At 46.2% G+C, this 19188-nt stretch overlaps 1 protein-coding gene across 1 annotated transcript; it reads right to left on the reverse strand.

The window, feature by feature from the left end:
* Positions 1 to 1960: 1960 nt before the first annotated feature.
* LOC306924405 (uncharacterized protein) lies at positions 1961 to 16687 on the reverse strand (the record flags this gene model as incomplete). Its single annotated transcript, XM_079502900.1, has 7 exons — positions 1961 to 2247; positions 3057 to 3173; positions 3373 to 3637; positions 8356 to 8454; positions 9810 to 9999; positions 14229 to 14532; positions 15949 to 16687. The coding sequence occupies 7 exons, from the start codon at positions 16685 to 16687 to the stop codon at positions 2084 to 2086; spliced, it is 1878 nt and encodes a 625-aa protein (XP_079359026.1). The 3' UTR covers positions 1961 to 2083.
* Between the last annotated feature and the right edge of the window lie 2501 nt (positions 16688 to 19188).

Raw genomic sequence — 19188 nt, forward strand, 5'->3', positions numbered from 1 at the left:
GGCGCGCTATGAGCTTGTAGATCTGCTATTTTTCAATAGCTAAAGTATAACATAATGCTTAGTTAAAACACCAAAAGGGGTTCCCGCCCAAAATGGGTTTAAAGCTATAATATGACACAGATGCGTCCTCAGGTCTAAATGGGTTAAACAACATTGACATGTTTCACTTTAGTTCAAGTTAGGATTTATTGAAGGAAAAAAAAACGAACAAACTCCAAATACAATTAAAATTGCTATTGGCAACGTATCTAACACCTTTTAAATGATGAAACCAGTGAATGTCAATGTTATCCCCTATTTGAGGGGCAGTTCACCCACTTTATTTGTTTTGTATTTAGTAACTCACCCCAGCCTTGAACTCACGTTCAAAACGGACCAATCCTGCAAGCTTTGGGAGGCAATCTTAGCCAATCGGGATGGAATATGGAAAATCGGACAGATCCATGTTGATCAATGATCACATGACTATAGAGATAGTGTCTACCGATTTGCGTGATGTATGCATAAAGCCTATAGGAGTAATATTAAAAAAACCACACCCATGTGAAATGAGGGGCGCTCTTATCATCATACATCATCTCTCCCCATGCCTTCCGCCTGGTGAAGATAAAACAATTCTCACTGGGAGGACTGCCACTGACTATATCGAATGTTTTAAGTATTTAGCATTGCTCTTGGCTAAGATTGGCCTACTATTGAATGCCACAGACGAATAACAGTCCACACTATTGATCCATAATGTATAAATGATAGATAAGGGTTCAGGACAACGAGGCCTTTTCGTGGAGGGGTCAGAATGAAATTTAGACTTAGACTGTTTTTCGTCTGTGGTACTCAGGAATATTGCATCAGGAATGTGACAAAGATTCCATGAATTCAAGGCTTCATGGGATGAGTAATTCATTAAAAAAGTCATGAAGCACCCCTTTGAAAGCATTATTCGTCAGTGCATGTTTACATATAGGCTGTTATACAGTACTGTAGCAACCTTTGAGGTAGAAGTACTCCTTCAAAACAGCTATACAAACAGCTATACGGTACAAGCACCTATACGGGCAAATAATCATTCAAAACCATACATACGTTTGGACTCTCTTGAGATGTTTGTACAGTTTACAGTAGTGATAATTATAGCCATTATCGACTCATTAGAAATTACTCAGTAGATCAAATTGTTTTTAGCCAAATAGGCTCTGTCTGTGCAGCCAAAGACAAATGACTTCCTTCACAGTTGTTACCAATCAAACTATAAATGCACCAAATAAATGCACCAAATACACACAGAGGTGTGTACGTCTGTACGTCTGTAATCCACGTAACTCGAGAACCGTTCGCCTCACCTACTTCAAATTCGACACACGCATTCAACACGCATGCAGTGCCCGGTGTCGTTCCACACCCCCACAGGGAGTGCAGTGCCCGGTGTCGTTCCACACCCCCATAGGGAGTGCAGTGCCCGGTGTCGTCCCACACCCCCATAGGGAGTGCATTGCCCGGTGTCGTTCCACACCCCCACAGGGAGTGCAGTGCCCGGTGTCGTTCCACACCCCCACAGGGAGTGCAGTGCCCGGTGTCGTTCCACACCCCCACAGGGAGTGCAGTGCCCGGTGTCGTTCCACACCCCCACAGGGAGTGCAGTGCCCGGTGTCGAGTCGGTCGGGACCACGGTTGTCCAGAATCGCCACAAAAGTTCTCTGCCCAGGCTCCCACGGGTCACCTCTCTAGTTATACTAATTAGGCCAACCATTCTATTCTTGTCAAACCGCAATAACTCTATAGGTCAAACAAAGTCAGGGTGGTGATATTGTGCATGTCGGCTCATTGGATTATCCTCACCATGTAACAGAAGTGTGTCAAGGCGCACTGCTGTGCCCTGAGACAAGTGCAGGGCATGCAGGCACGCCTCTGGATTTTGTGACAACCACGCATTATAGTTATTAGTTATGAATTGTTATAAGATGGCATTTATTTATTGAGGAGACAGACAGACAGACAGACAGACAGACAGACAGACAGACAGACAGACAGACAGACAGACAGACAGACAGACAGACAGACAGACAGACAGACAGACAGGAGTCCCTTAGGTCTGTGGTATTTTGTGCGGCCGGTGTAGTACTACATCCACGGGCCCAGGGGGCAGCGTCTTGATGAGGGTCCAGACCTCGAGGCGCCTCATGCCCACCACGCTGACATCTTGGATCTGCAGCAGCTGGTCTCCTGGACACACCTGCTCCCCCGGACCTCCTGACGAGTGGTGGGTGGAAAAACAACGTACTCAAATGCAGTGTTGATTTCGTCGACTAAAACTAAGACGAAAAATGTTCGTCGACTAGCTTTTTTCACTGAGGAAAACTACATGGAAACTAAATGAAAACTAAGCGAAACTAAACTAAACTAAACTAAACTAAGACTAAATATACTGACAATTTTGTCAACAAATAAAAACTAGACTAAAATGTTAGGAAGGGACTAGTGGACAAGAGTTCCAGTATAAGTCATTTTACAATTAGTTGCATTCTGAAAATAGCTGATCTACAAGCTCACAACGTGTTGCAGCGTGACGCGTTGTGGGCTATTTTCAGCAGGTGAAAAAAAGTCATTATGACGTCATCTAGGGGCCGCAATCTGCATTCAAAGATGTTCCTAGAAGTCATTGGTCGAAAAAAAGCCGGTCGCAATGACTAACCAATCAGAAAGCAGACAGACAAATCGACCAATGACAAAGCTCCTATAGGAAAATCTTTGAATGCAGATTGTGGCCCCCAGATGTGTCACAGAGACTAATTTTTTTCCGGGAGCGTTGTACCCATTGCTGGCTGTCTGAATACCAAAAATAAATAAATAAAAAAGGTCATTCAAATTTTGACATATTATTGCTTAATCAACAATAATCAACTACGATCATGTAAAATCAAGTCTAATAAAGGTTAGTACATTAAAGTGTACGTGTGTGTGTGTGTGTGTGTGTGTGTGTGTGTGTGTGTGTGTGTGTGTGTACGTGTGTGCGTGTGTGCGTGTGTGTGTGTGTGTGTGTGTGTGTGTCTGTGTCTTACCGTGGAAGATCTTCTGGATGCTCAGAGGTTTGTCTCCCAGGCTGGAGCCAACCCCTCCCTCCAGACTGAAGCCCAGGTCTCTGCTGCGTTTCTCCAGCCGCACGCACACACGCTGGCCTGAGAGACGCACGCACGCACGCAGGCAGGCAGGCAGGCAGGCACACACACACACACACAGACAGACAGACGTAAAGGGTGTTCAATAGTATTGAATTATGGAAAAAAAATCAAAAACCTCAAAAACGGAGTTATGAGGAAATGCACATAGATACTTTCCACCACTGAATCTCACCACTGACTCGCAAAACCCTCTCACCTGTCGTTGTGGACGGCGGCGTTTGCTGTGAGGCGGACGCCGGAACTCCTCCCCCTCCCGCCTTATATGGAGTGGTGGCGGCCCGCCCCGTCCCCCTCCTCAGCACGACCACGCCCATGCTGCGCTCCTTGGCTCTCTTCAGCGTCCGCAGCGCCTCCAGGTGGGCGGAGCCGCACAGCGCCGTGCCGTTGATTGACAGCACGTGGTCGCCCTCCTGCACGGAGCCCTCCTGTGCCGCGGCGCCCGTCGGGAACACCTTGTGCACCTGGAGAGGAGGAGGACAAATGAGTTGTGTTTTTTTTTGTTTTTTGAGGGGCCTAGCTAGCCTCTCCTATGCTAGCCTCGGTTCCAGCCTTACTCATCTGCGAAGAGAAAAGCCTGGTCACAATAAAGGTTTAAAACGAACATTAAACCTGTATATAGGAGGGGCTGGCGCCCCTCAAAAATCATAATCGTCGGAAGTGAGCGGTGCCTTTTATCATACATGATTGATGATGTATGATGATGACGTTATAGAAGCAGTAACCACAGTTGCCGACTACCGACTAATAGTGGTTCTCAACCAGTGGTCCTTGAGGGGGTTCCAGGTGGTCCCCATGCTAAATGATGGAGAGTTGCATGGTAACCAAACGGACCCTTATTAGATCTTTAACTGAGTGTAAAATTAAACCAATTAATGGACCCTTACGAGTCCATTTGGTTTCATTTTACACTCTCAAGAGTTAAAATAGAGTTAAACATCTGCATTACTTCATTTACAAGAATTAGAGAAGGTATAAGAATTGTTATTATGATCCGTTTCAATGCAGCATGGAATTGTGACAAATTATTATCCAACGATATACAGTAGTCCTCGATATGAAAACCACTGGACTAAAAGACAGACATGACAGACACACAAAGTCACATGTTGGAGCGGTTAGCCCAGCTAAAACGATAGTCACGTCTGGGAGCTGTATAGCCTCGCCTAAATACAGAGGTTTGAACCATTTCATCCACTAGAGGGCAGCATGGTGTCATTCTATACTGACTGACTGACTCTTCTGTCTGTGTAATCACTGAAACTGCTTTAGTTCTTGGTCTTCGGGGTTGTCTGCATTCATGGCTGTCCTAACATCCTTTTAATGATACTGTACCTCTTGTCCTATGTATATAGCTCCCAGCCTTATATATAAGGATTATTTATTATATGTTCCATGGTTGTTTTGTTTGTACAGTAGGTTTGTGTATAGTTTCATGTTACAAAGTGGACCACAATGGAAACAAGCGAAGGCTTTTTTGTGTCTAAGTCCATTTGGCGTTTTTTAAAATGATGTCATTTTCTGTAATTTTCTTAAACTGCCAATAAAGTATTCTATCTATCTATCTATCTATCTATCTATCTATCTACTGTAGTCATTATGTATGCTACTGTTTTGACTATTAATGTTTTATTCACTCATACTGTACATTGCGGACATTGCCACTAGGCCAGTCAATCTAAGCTAATAAATAAATAAATTGCAATAGTAATCGTTCAAGGTTTTTTTCATGATCCTTAGGGTCATCCAAATAACATATTAGAAATTGAGTATTATATAAATGTTGGATCATGGTAAATTCAGGGGTTGCATTTTAATTATGCTTTAAGAAGCATGTAATGTGTCAAACTAGGGGGTTTTCATGATTCTGAATCCATTCCAAACATTAGTTTTGCACAAAAAACACTCCTTGGGCTGTTGTTTGGCTGTGGCTATGACCTAATTTAGCCCCAATGAGTGTTTTCCGTGCAAAACTAATGTTTGGAATGGATTCAGAATCATGAAAAACCTCTAGTTTGACACATTACATGCTTCTTAAAGCATAATTAGAATTAGATTTTTGTTTTGCCTTATAGGTTTTTAATGGTAGGCCTACTCCAAATTTCAACCCCTGAATTTACCATGATCCAAAATGTATATAATTCTCTGGGCTGGGTGGCTGGGTGGGTCTGAGCACGAAAACAGCATGGTTAAATGGTGCATTTATATAGCGCCTTTATCCAAGGCGCTTTACATAGTGCATTACATTCACCCACACATTCATACACCAATACCGGCAGAAATCATGCAAGGCACCAACCAGCACATCAGGAGCAATTATAGGTTCAGTGTCTTGCTCAAGGACACTTCAACACTAACTCTGGGGGAGCCCGGGTTCGAACTGGCAACCTTGCGGTTCCCATCCAGCCACTCTACCCCTGAGCCACTGCCGCTGGTTGTTTTTCACCACCAACCTAACACACACATGCACATATTAACTATATGTGGTGTGCCAGTACAGTACAGTGACAGTACAGTACAGTAGAGGGATCCCCACACGGTAACTGTCATTTCTCAACCGTTTCGGACGTGGGGCGGCTCGCCGGAATTGGCCCGGCCCCCTGGGCGTGGTCCTGTGGGTCTGGAACTTCCGGGGACCCCCACACGGAGTTGCACCACTCACGTCACACGGGTGTGATTTTTAATATTATTTGGATGACCCTAAGGATCATACAAAAACATGAACGATTACTATTGCAATTTATTTTGGGTCAAATCTTAGATTGACTGGCCTGTTTCGAATGCTATCAATGCATCGAAAGGGCAACATTACGTTTAATCAGACTCTGCATTAGCCGTCTACTGACCTACAAGATGTCAGTGTTAGGGTTAGTACTAATGTCGGACAACGCGTGTCGTCGCTGTCAAAACAGTAGCCGTCTGACACAACACTCGTGTTGTATGAGGGGGAGGGGCGCAGTCGAAACACAGCCGAAAGCCATACAACAGCTTGTAGTCCAAAATGTAGTCCTCAAACCATGTGACTTCCATTGGAAATGCATTGAGGCGGCCATGACACTCACAGCAGCGGTGGCCGAACGGATAGCGGAGCGGTCTTGATACCGGAAGGTCGCCAGTTCGAATCAGCGGTCCGACACGTTAAAATTACCACCGCTGAAGTGCCCTTGAACAAGGCATTGAACCACTACGATGAAATGTGTTCTATGAGCAGGGCCTAGCTGGAAACAAGTTCTTGAGCTTAGCCCAGATACCCTGGGTAAATATAGTAATCATTTAATTTCATTTCAGCAAGCATGCAGCAATGCATTAAAGGTCTGAGTGAGGCCTAAACCTGATTGTGTCCCTACTCCTGCAGATTTTGTCTAAAAATCACACAAATTGGTACAGAGTGAGTTGTGAGTATAGCCTATCTCTGGGGTTATGTAACCAGTGGTGGAAAAAGTACTTAATTGTTTTACTTAAGTAAAAGTACCAATATTGCAATTTAGAACTACTTTGTTACAAGTAAAAGTACGGAATTGAAAATGTACTTGAGTAAAAGTACAAAAGTATCGGCTAAGTACTAAAAGTTAAAGTATTCATATTGCAGAATGTCCCATTTCACAAGTTCAAAATGTGTACAAAATCTATTGAAAATAGCCGATCTACACGCTCTCAATTGCGACGCATTGTGAGCTTGTAGATCGGCTATTTTCAAATGGCAGAAATGTATAGGGTTGAAGTGGTTAGTGGTAATGTTTTCTAATCAAAATGAAAACCGCCAAAGTAACTAGTAACTAAAGTTTTCAAATAATTGTAGTGAAGTAAAAGTACAAATTTTGGCTCTGAGATGTAGTGGAGTAGAAGTATAAGTACTGGAAATTGTACAAATACCTCAAAATTGTACTTAAGTACAGTACTTAAGTAAAAGTACTTAGTTACTTTCCACCACTGTATGTAACCAACATCTACAGTATGAGATTATTTCTGGGTCCCATTCCATTCGGATATGACTGCCTTCCAAAGTTTGCGGGCCCTTGGAGACCTGTGCTTCCTGGTCCCTGGTTACTACTCCGTTGACGGTTTCTTCACCTTTGCATCGCTTTGCATTTTGTTTCGTTTATATCGCTGCTAATCTACGTTTCCATCTGTACCTGCCGGTTCTAACTGCTGTGCTGCCTCTGCTGACTGTTTATGAAATGAATAAGGCAGAAGGAACGAATAAATAATAAATTCTTAACACTTGCAGCCGTGTTTTAACACGTCAAATGGCCATAGCTCTTTGACACATTGCTCTGATCAGTGCAATATAGGCCTGATTATCTAGTTCTTTGTTCAAATCAAGAATCGAGATTGACCAAAGTGCACAATAAAAACTAAAAACAGTTATGCATACAAAAACATCAAACAAGTATGGATGTGCACCCACATAACAACAAGAAATGAAAAAGTTCAAATGACAAAAAAAATAATCAGAAGTGAACAAATGCCATAGAAAAGAGATGAGTCTTAAAAAGTGACTTAAATAGTTCAATGGACTGAGCACTTTTAATATAAGTAGCCTATAGGCTATTCCAATAGGAATAATAGGAATATATAGGCTATTCCAGAGAATGGGTGCTGCAACAACGAAGGCAGCGAAGGCATGTTGAGCTTGTAGATTGTATTCACGATGAATGTTACCTTGAAACCGTTGAAATCAGCCCTCAATGGCTTCTGACAGGGGTTCGGCCCTTGCATCCAGCAACCCAACCCAGTAGTCACTTTGAGTGGCACGTACCGCACGAAGCCACGGGTGAACGTATGTATACTGTATGTCGGACATTAATAACCCTAACCCCAAACTTTAACCCTAACCCTATAACTTCAGTCTTAACCGGCCATGTATGTCTGAAGACTGAGTCTTAACCATCAGCGGTCTAAAACTTTACTTTATCTGCAAAATAAGTTGTTTGCATTTGGCACAAAAATAGTGGTGCAAGCAGGATTCTAACCCGGGAGGTGTGGATTCAGAGTCTAATAAAACTAGCCATGCAGCCATGAGAGTATAGGGGTTAGGGGATCCCCTCCCCATATTTCTGGCAGAAGCCGTTGAGGGCTGATTTCAACCCTTCTGCATGAATTGAATACAGCATATGTTGTATATGTTTACAACAACAAAAAAAGCTAGCTGACAGACAGACAGACAGACAGGCAGACTCACAGTGACTGGCTTGTTCTGGTCCAGTCCTCCTGCGATGCTGAAGCCCAGGCCCACACCTATGTCCTTATGCAAGACCACCACCTGCACGTCCTCGTAACTCTACACACACACACACACACACACACACACACACACACACACACACACACACACACACACACACACACACACACACACACACACACACACACACACACACACACACACACACACACACACGCACACGCACACGCACACACACACGCACACACGCACACATGCACACACACACACACACACACACACACACGCACAGTTTAAATGGTAAATGGTGCATTTATATATAGCGCCTTTATCCAAAGCGCTTTACATAGATTGTGCATTACATTCACACATTCACACGCACATTCACACACCGATGGCAGCGGAAACCATGCAAGGCACCAACCTGCACATCAGGAGCAATTAGGGGTTCAGTGTCTTGCTCAAGGACACTTCTACACACCTTCCAGTTCTTTAATGACACTTTTGTACAATGAAGCAGTGCATTCATTGATAGTATAGTCCAATATTAGTCTAGTGCACTTTGACAGCGTATCCCGTATTACTTGAAACTAATACTGCACTTTATGCAGTTACTGGATGGCTTGATTCTAAAATAATTGATATCAATAGTTTTGTTTATGGGAACAAAAAATGAATGGCATATTTTTCAGTGGAACCAGAAAACCACGCTATGCCCCAGGCCCGCGGGAAGTACTTTACACTCGCAGGGGCTGAGCGTCTAGTAGGGGGTGCGCGCGCGTAGCGCGCGCCGCAAAACTGCGCGTGCACGCGCATCATGCACGCGCATTTTCGCGCATTTTCACTCGCAAACGTGGCCTTTACTTTCCCTCTCCACACGCAAGTTATATGAACGAACTGACACAGGCAATTAACCAGGATAAGGTGCCAATACTGTGATACAGCATATTTTATTCTTTTTTTTCTTCTTCCCCTCCTGTTCGAGGGGGGGCTGTGCCTGGGGGGAGGGGGTGCTACAACCCCCCCAGCACCCCTACTTCCCTCAGCCATGCTATGCCCCATACTGTCAGGTACATAGAACATATATAAAGGCTAGATGGCGGAGTCTCTGACGTAATTCACCCGGCGGCCGTCTTGCCTCGGGGCTACAGTACAGTATGTTCAATGGCAGCTCAAACTAAAATAGTCATAACTCCCTCGAATCTTGACGGATTTACAAACGGGTTGGTCTCTGACGTTCATAACAAACCAAACCGTTTGAAAATTGAGCAAGTTATGGTTATTTAAAAAGTACATGCGCCCCATAGACACAATGTTATGCTGACCCTCGGTAAGATGGCCGCCACGTAGCAACGTCGCTCTCCATTGGGCAGAGCGCGGGTGAGCCATCTAGCCTTCTAGCCATCTAGCCATATATATATATATATATATATATATGGTGTGGTATATACCTGAAGAGTGCTGTCCCCAAGTCCCCTGACGTCCTGCAGGAGGCGCTCCAGCTCCTCGGCGGGCATGACGGAAACGTAGGACAGAGCGGACATGTCGGAGCGCAGAGAGTTGGACCAGTCCTCGCTGCTGCTGCTGCTGTCGCTCTCCGACTCGTACTCCACTCCGCCCAGGTTGCACAGATCTGCAAGACTACACACGCACAGTACAATTTACAGCAGTGGCGTGCACAGGTAGACACTAGAAGCCTAGGTAATAAGCCAGACCGAATCAGCCGTTGGCAAAAAAAAGAATTGCCTGCCGGCGGATTAGTGTGATTTGAGTCTGGCTTATTAGCCAGGCTAAGACACTAGGGCCTTTTGAAGAACCCCCCCCCCCCCCCCCCCTAAAGCAAGGTTTTGAGTTAAAAACGTTTGCTCTGAAAGAATATATATATATATTGTATTTTGTACAGTATGTGGACCATGGTGACATTGATCAATTCTTGATAAAAAGCTTCTAATATATTATTTATGCCCCCAAAATCTATACATCTCACACTATTAAGGCAACCGGCCGGTTCCACGCGCTGCACACGGTGCCCTTTTTTCCACTTCCCCTCTAAATGTGTGCACGCCACTGATTTACAGAGAGTTGCAGGGACGTGCACACATAGACATCAAAGGGGTGCTTCAGCCCCTGCCCTTTTACCCGTCTGTAACAAAACTGCCCCATACTCCAGTCCAGACCACGAATGCAGCATTTACTATATGGTGAAAGAAATGCAAAATGCCACTCCTCTCCTTTCCATGCCGTATAACGGCATGGACATTCAGGAGAATAGTTTTTCTCTCCTGAACAAATTTGTTTAGAAATCAATGTCGTTACACCTGCAGCTCCACTAGCTAAAGAGTGCTGGGTTGACGCCCCGAAAATAGCTGATCTACAAGCGAGCGAGCGAGCTTGTGGATCTGCTATTTTCGCTATTTTGGGCCAAAAAGTGCCCTCTTATGGGATTTCAGCCCCTGCCTCTCTCTAACACAGGGGTTCTCAACGTTTTTGGCCGGGGACCCCGGCCTCTGGACCCCCGCCCCGCCCCCTCCCGACCCCCAATATAAATTGACTGCTACAATAACCTTAAACCATTTTGGGCGGGAACCCCTTTTGGTGTTTTAAGCATTGTTATAATTTAGCTATTGAAAAATAGCAGATCTACAAGCTCATAGCGCGCCACCGAGTGGCGCGCTACGAGCTTGTAGGTCTGCTATTTTTAAAAAAATCGTGATTTTTTTTTTAAAATGAAAATAATTTGGGGACCCCCTAAAATAATTTGGCGACCCCCCGAGGGGTCGCGACCCACGGGTTGAGAACCCCTGCTCTAACACTCTCTGCACGTGCCTGGAGAGTTGGACCAGACCTGTCTGACTCTGACTCGTACTCCACTCCGCCCAGGTTGCACAGATCTGCAAGACTATACACGTACAATAATTCGCAATTCACAGTTTATAATGTAGGCCTTTTAAAGCACACACTCTTATCCAGAGCGACTTCCAATAACCCATGATTTAGACCTGAGGATGATTCTACGAATGCCTTCTAAAACCTGACAGTTTTCTTGAAAAACATGAAAATGTTGGAGAACCACTGACACAGAAACATATAGTTTCCGTGTCAGTGGTTCTCAAACATTTTCATGTCAAGGACCCTCAAAAATGATATGTAATTGGCCGCTGAACCTCAAAATCTCAAAATATGAGAGAAGCAAAGATTTGAGTTAAAACGTTCACTCTGAAAGAATATTCTACAAGATCTACAAGCTCGTAGCGCGGCACCGGGTTCCCGCCGCCCAGAATGGCCCCCAGTAGGGTTTGCGATCCATAACTGGAGGAACCCGACCCAACATTGAGGAACCAGCGTCGGTTCTGTCACATTTGAAACCGGAACCGTTTTGACGCATATGTGGACTTATCACCTCGGTTGTACAACAATAATAATAATAATAGCCTACCGAATGTTTTAATTTCAAGGACCAACATAACTCTGGAGAGTGTTCAAATGGAACCAAATGGACCCACACTCACAGACCCTTTAAGGGTCCATTTGGAACGCCCTACAGTGTAGGGGGTTCCAAATGGTGGAATAGTGGCACTATAGCCTACTATAGGAATTGGTAAATAGAACATTTAGGAATGGGAGCGTTAAGAGGGAATTGTTAAGGAGCAGGAATCATTAACTGTAAACATACATGTACCTAGCCATACCTAGCATAGCCAGGCGCCCTAGCAGGCCACCCGCATCATCAGGACTACAACATCTCCATCGAAATCAGTCCTCATGTCGACAGACAGTGGAAGGTGTCAGTAAGGGATACAGGGAGAGTGCTATAGGGGGGCGAGTCAGTCTACAGACAAACTAAATACTAAATTGGGAGTGAGTCTGCAGTTCTGACTACAATGGGGAGCTTGTTTGTTAAACAGCCAGTAAACAACACATTAAGCACTGTCACAGTGTTACACTGTTGTGTTGCAACCAGCAAACAAGGTTTTCTACCGGGGAGGAGGGTATACCGGAAATCATGTTGACTGCATGCGCCAGGCTATTAGCGACCATGCAGGCTCAATGAAGTATACGTGTATAGGGGTGGTTCAAGCTCATGCAAAACGGGAGGCATACTTTGGTTAGACATAGCATTGGTCCGACTGGATTAAGGTTGGTGAGGGGTGCGTTAAAACGACCGGATTAAGGTTGGTGAGGGGTGCGTTAAAACGACCGGATTAAGGTTGGTTGAGGGGTGCGTTAAAACGACCGGATTAAGGTTGGTTGAGGGGTGCGTTAAAACGACCGGATTAAGGTTGGTTGAGGGGTGCGTTAAAACGACCGGATTAAGGTTGGTTGAGGGGTGCGTTAAAACGACCGGATTAAGGTTGGTGAGGGGTGCGTTAAAACGACCGGATTAAGGTTGGCGAGGGGTGCGGTGCGTTAAAACGACCGGATTAAGGTTGGTGAGGGGTGCGTTAAAACGACCGGATTAAGGTTGGTGAGGGGTGCGTTAAAACGACCGGATTAAGGTTGGTGAGGGGTGCGGTGCGTTAAAACGACCGGATTAAGGTTGGTGAGGGGTGCGTTAAAACGACCGGATTAAGGTTGGTGAGGGGTGCGGTGCGTTAAAACGACCGGATTAAGGTTGGTGAGGGGTGCGTTAAAACGACCGGATTAAGGTTGGTGAGGGGTGCGTTAAAACGACCGGATTAAGGTTGGTGAGGGGTGCGGTGCGTTAAAACGACCGGATTAAGGTTGGTGAGGGGTGCGTTAAAACGACCGGATTAAGGTTGGTTGAGGGGTGCGTTAACACGACCGGATTAAGGTTGGTGAGGTGTGCGTTAAAACGACCGGATTAAGGTTGGTTGAGGGGTGCGTTAAAACGACCGGATTAAGGTTGGTGAGGGGTGCGTTAAAACGTCCGGATTATGGTTGGTGAGGGGTGCTTTAAAACGACCGGATTAAGGTTGGTGAGGGGTGCGTTAAAACGACCGGATTAAGGTTGGTGAGGGGTGCGTTAAAACGACCGGATTAAGGTTGGTGAGGGGTGCGTTAAAACGACCGGATTAAGGTTGGTGAGGGGTGCATTAAGACGACCGGATTAAGGTTGGTTGAGGGGTGCGTAAAGACGACCGGATTAAGGTTGGTGAGGGGTGCGTTAAAACGACCGGATTAAGGTTGGTGAGGGGTGCGTTAAAACGACCGGATTAAGGTTGGTGAGGGGTGCGTTAAAACGACCGGATTAAGGTTGGTGAGGGGTGCGTTAAAACGACCGGATTAAGGTTGGTGAGGGGTGCGTTAAAACGACCGGATTAAGGTTGGTGAGGGGTGCGTTAAAACGACCGGATTAAGGTTGGTGAGGGGTGCGTTAAAACGACCGGATTAAGGTTGGTGAGGGGTGCGTTAAAACTACCGGATTAAGGTTGGTGAGGGGTGCGTTAAAACGACCGGATTAAGGTTGGTGAGGGGTGCGTTAAGGGTTGGGAGAGGGTTAAGGTTAGGTTTAGGTGTGCTGCCCCGTGGGAGGTTATAGGGTTAGGGTGTGGGTTTGAGATATCGGACCAATGGTATGTCTAACCAAAAGCATGCACCCATGTAAAACCCAAGGCCCCAGTGAGGCTCTCCAACGTTGAAGCACTCGGCCCTAGTGGTAAGAGGAGGGACTGCAGGCGGACCTGTGGAGTTATGACGAGGAAACCCCCGTGCAGCTGGGGTTTAACGTTGAGCACGTTTGCACTTCCGCATATTGGGCCCAAATCGAAAAAATGCGGACGTAGAGGGTTCTTCCGGGTGCTTCAAAACGCCACTGAGAAACTTCCACTGAAACGATTAGTGTGGGGGGGGGGGGGGCTATCGCTCCAGTTCAGTCTCTATCCTTTTAATACTCTATGGTAAAACCCCACCTGACACAGAAGCTCCTGCGATCCGACTGGCTGCTGGTGATGGTCGCCGACGACTCGTCCGAGTCGTAGTTGGAGTCGTGGTCCTTCTCGGTGCCGTCGTCGTCGTCGTCGCGGTCGTTCCAGCCCTGGATGCGCTGGTTCCAGGTGGTCACCCAGGCCTCCAGGGAGTCCTCCGCTGCTCCCTGGGAGGTCACCCAGGCCTCCAGGGAGTCCTCCGCTGCACCCCGGGACTTCTTCACCCTGCAGGTCTCCAGGGTGTCGTCTGCTGCACCACCCTCGTTCCTCACGCTACCACTGGACAGGACTGGAGCAAAAATGGTTACAATGCAGTTAGCTGACCCTAATGGAATGACGAAATATATGAGTAAGTAAGCCTTGCCGAGCCATGAGGCCCATATAGGGCAGGAGGCTATATCCTGTTTCTGTAGCCATGAGGCCCATAGGGCAGGAGCCTGTCTCCTGTTTCTGTAGCCATGAGGCCCATAGGGCAGGAGCCTGTCTCCTGTTTCTGTAGCCATGAGGCCCATAGGGCAGGAGCCTGTCTCCTGTTTCTGTAGCCATGAGGCCCATAGGGCAGGAGGCTATCTCCTGTTTCTGTAGCCATGAGGCCCATAGGGCAGGAGGCTATCTCCTGTTTCTGTAGCCATTAGGCCCATAGACAGGAGCCTGTCTCCTGTTTCAAGTACAACCCCCTGGACATGATGCTAGTATGTCGCAGGGACTATCTTACCCCCTATCCAACCCTTGATGTTGAGTGTCAAGCAGGGACTTACCCCCCAATCGAAACCTTGATGTTGAGTGTCAAGCAGGGACTTACCCCCCAATCCAACCCTTGATGTTGAGTGTCAAGCAGGGACTTACCCCCCAATCCAACCCTTGATGCTGAGTGTCAAGCAGGGACTGACCCCCCCAATCCAACCCTTGATGCTGAGTGCCAAGCTGGGAGGCACTGGCTCCGATTTGGTACGACCCTGGCCGGGAATCGAACCCTGACCTCCCAGTCCCATGCAGGGCAGACACTCTAACCACTGGTGAAATATCTATATAGAACTAGAACAATAACCGACGGAAAGGGTATTGTCCAGTTTACAAAACGATCTAAAACTAATTAAAATCATAGAGAAAATGACAATTTGGTCCATTTATTTAATACATAATTTTGGGAGGGTATCCTTTTAGTGTTTTGCTCATTTTACTATACTATATAATACGGTACTTTTCAGACCTTTTTGAATGTCGACCGTGACGAATACCCCAAATTACAATTAATACAAAAAGCTAGAACTAACATGCCTGTTCATGCTCCAGTTTTCGGCGATAAGGTGACTAGAGTAAAGGTGACTAGAGGTGGTTAGAGTAAAAAATGACACCCGTGTGAAAGTGAGGGGCGCTCGTATCATCTTACAACATCGAGGTTGTAGAATTTGCGCAGTAACAGACAAAACAAACATTAAACTCTGTTCATTGTCAATGGCATTTAACGTTTGCGTTAGTGACAAAACAAACATTAAACTCTGTCCATTGTCAATGTTTGTCTATAAGGAAAAACAAACATTAAACCTGTATATAGCCCTCAAAAACAGAGAGATGTGTGAGTGATGACCACCACATATTGTAGTTTTTGGTGTTCACATTTCACCTAAAACTGGAGTATGAAATTTGGAGTATTAAAACTAAGCAATGAAAAATATATATATACACAATTCGAAACCATAAGAACCTTGTAGCGGAGAAGGGACCACATGTGGGAGTTTTCCGGGGGCGGACGTGGAGGTGGTGCAGCTGGGGGGAGAGGAGAGGATATGATGATGCTGGCGGGGGGACGGCCCGGAGCCGCGCTTCTGACCGTGCGGGCCGGAAGAGACCGCGGCGGCATCGTCCCCGTGCGCGGTGACAGCGGCGTCGGAGAAGCAGGGCGAGTCGTCGGGGTTGGTTGGCGTCGCGTCGTCGTCATCGCCGCTGTGCGTTCTCTGACCGCGCGATCGCGAAGCGCGGTCGTTGTTGCTGTGGTTGTTGTTGGAGTCGCATAGCGGCAAGGACAGCGAGCGAGCGCTCGCGCCGATGACGTCCCTCTGACACCACCGGTCAACGGGTAGGTTTCCGCACGTCTGCGTCCTCCCGCCCCCGTCGCCGCCTTCGTCGCCTAATTCTTCCGCGCTTGGAATCGGATCTACGTCGTTGCCCGTGGAAGCCGACCTCGCGTTCGTCGACCTCGTCTCGCGTCTCCTCTCCTCCTCCTCGTCGCCTCGCGGTTCTCCCCGGATTCCCGCCGCCGTGGTTCTGTCCGATCCGCCGTCGCCGCCGCCGGCATCACGTCCCGTTCTATTCGGGGTCTTCTCCTTCCCTCCGACGCTCAGCTCAGTGTCGTCTATCGTTCTGTTGGGGGTCTTCAGCTTGTCTATCGCTCGGTCCGACCTGCTCTTCCTCACGCCGGCGGTATCCGTCTCCGTCGTCTCCATCGACGTCGCGCGTTCCCTCGCGGAGGAGAAGTAGCCATATAGTAATACTATAAAAAATAGAGTTATGAGGTTTCCTCCCAACAGCAACGATATTAGCTGGTTTCAGATTATAATCGAGGGCTTGGAGCGCAAAGGGCTTAAAGGACCACTTCACCACTTTTCAACTTCTCTTCCTACTCAGTCTGTGTCTCATAGGAAGGCTGTGGGCAGTTCAGAAACCCGTCCACCAGTGACATCGATGGTGAATCCAAGCGAATAGAAACGGCAGGCTTTTCTTTTCCTGAAAAGATCTAAATATATATTTTAAAACAAATCTTGTTTTAAAACAAATCTGCCTTATGATGATGTCACTGGTAAGGGTGTCCAAACTGCCCAAAGCCCTCCTATGAGAGGCTGAGTAGGAAAAAATGGTGGTGTTTTATCATGAACATTAGTGAGGACCAATTATATGAAGAGATGTTGAAAAGTGGTCCTTTAAGTGAAAGTCTCATAAATTTACAGGAGAGCTTTCCATTGATTGTAACTTTTGTAATCAATGTTATGCTTAACCCATTTAGGCCCGATGTCAAAATTTAAAAAAATGTATTCAAAATTGACAGTTCTGAAAAACCTTATGTTTCTGTATCAGTGGTGCTCAATATTTCATGTCAAGGACCCCAAATATTATATGTAATTGGCCTCCACCCCCCGATCTGAAAATATGTTGTTCCGGGGACCTCCCCACTGTCCCCAGAAGCAAAGATTTGTGTTAAAATGTTCACTCTGTAATAATATATTCAAAGATTTGAGGCACATTTTCACGATTTTTCAAAAATAGCAGACCTACAAGCTCATAGCGCGGCACTCGGTGCCACGCTGAGCTTGTAGATCTGCTATTTTTTCAATAGTTTAAGCATAACATAATGCTTAAAACACCAAAAGGGGTTCCCGCCCAAAATGGGTTAAACATGTATGAAGTTTTGAATTTAATTATTGCAATAAATGAAAAGCTGTCCTGTAAAAAGTTTTGATTTTCACTTAGGCCATTGGTGCTCCAAGCCCTCAGTATGTTAATGTCCGGTGTTGTGTGAATCACTTAAAGCTCCATGTGAAATAAAAGTTAACACTTATTATCATAAGTTTGTAAAATATCAGACCATCTATATTACCATTCATTACTGAACCCAAACTGTCATAAATAAATAAATTGACTGTCGATAAATAATATATGACAGCGGCCACACACACACGTGAAAATAAATAATAAGCGGAAGAACGTGGCATTAGACACACGCACACCCTGGGTAAATAGTAGGTGTACTGCGCGCGCACGCACACACGCACGCACACACACACACACACACACACACACACACAAATCCTCCATAGTGTACTGTGAAGTTGTGAAGCCGTTGCACTGATGCGAGGTCCAGGTTGTACGGCAGCAGCTGCTTTAGCTGCGTTCAGCCTGGCTGATAAGCCAGACTAATATCACACAGCTGTGTGGCGTTTGCCGTGTGATAGGCGCGTTCACCAAGCGTAGTGTAGTTGTGTGGTGTTTGCCGTGCGATAGGCGAGAGATGTGTGTGTCGGGTTGTTGCCGGCGTGTTGTTGCTGGCGGTGGCCGTCATGGGTCCTTGGTGGAGTGTTCGCCTGGCCGGCACAGCAGCCAGAGGGGGAGGGGGCGGAGGTAAGATGAGCTGGTGTAGAGCAGAGGTAGCGATATTGGACATTGAGGGTCGGAAATAACGCGTGTCACTATGAAGGCCGTACCATTGGACTGGCCCCATGAAGTGAACGGAGTTGGCGTAACTCGGCGAAGTGGTGACGATTTTGACGTAGGCTGGTGGTGTTGCGCAAGAATGTGTTATATACCCAGTACCCAGTACAATACCCATAAAAATGGGTATTGTACTGTAAATATGACAGTTGCATGGATGCAAAGTAGTGGTTGATGTCTGGACAGGCATGCTATCGGTGTTGTGCATGGTGAGATGTGTGCAAACGGTGTGGTTTGGTAGGAGAAGGCGGACAAAGGATGGGGTGTTGCGCTGTCCATCAGGGTGGCAGGATGTCTTTATTAAGCACCGATATTATATTATATATGACTGATTATATATATGACAAATTTAGACAATGAATAAGGTTTATGATGTTTAAACAGTACCTGTACATTATCAGCAGAGATGGACACCTTAGAAGTGTAGGCGTAGTTCACCAGCAAACCAATCATCTGAGGTTCTAGTCCACTGATTGGCACCCTGTCCTGTGTGGAATCCCTCATACCAGATGTAAACATGGCCTGTTCACAGTGAAAAGATGAATTGGCTTGGAGTGTCCGTAGTTTTTCTCATTTACATTGTTAATTGATTAATTAATTTGGTGTAGATGATAAATTGAGTCATGTGAAAGCGAAGGCAGACTTGAAATGTCTTGCCTTAACACCAGCAGGTCAATAAAAGTGTGTATTTACCTCAAAGTAAGGGCTGAAGGAGGCCAGTACAGCACGATGGCAGGGGACC

This window comes from Electrona antarctica (assembly GCF_951216825.1).
Source record: "Electrona antarctica genome assembly, chromosome: 6".
NCBI classification, from domain to species: Eukaryota; Metazoa; Chordata; class Actinopteri; order Myctophiformes; family Myctophidae; genus Electrona; species Electrona antarctica.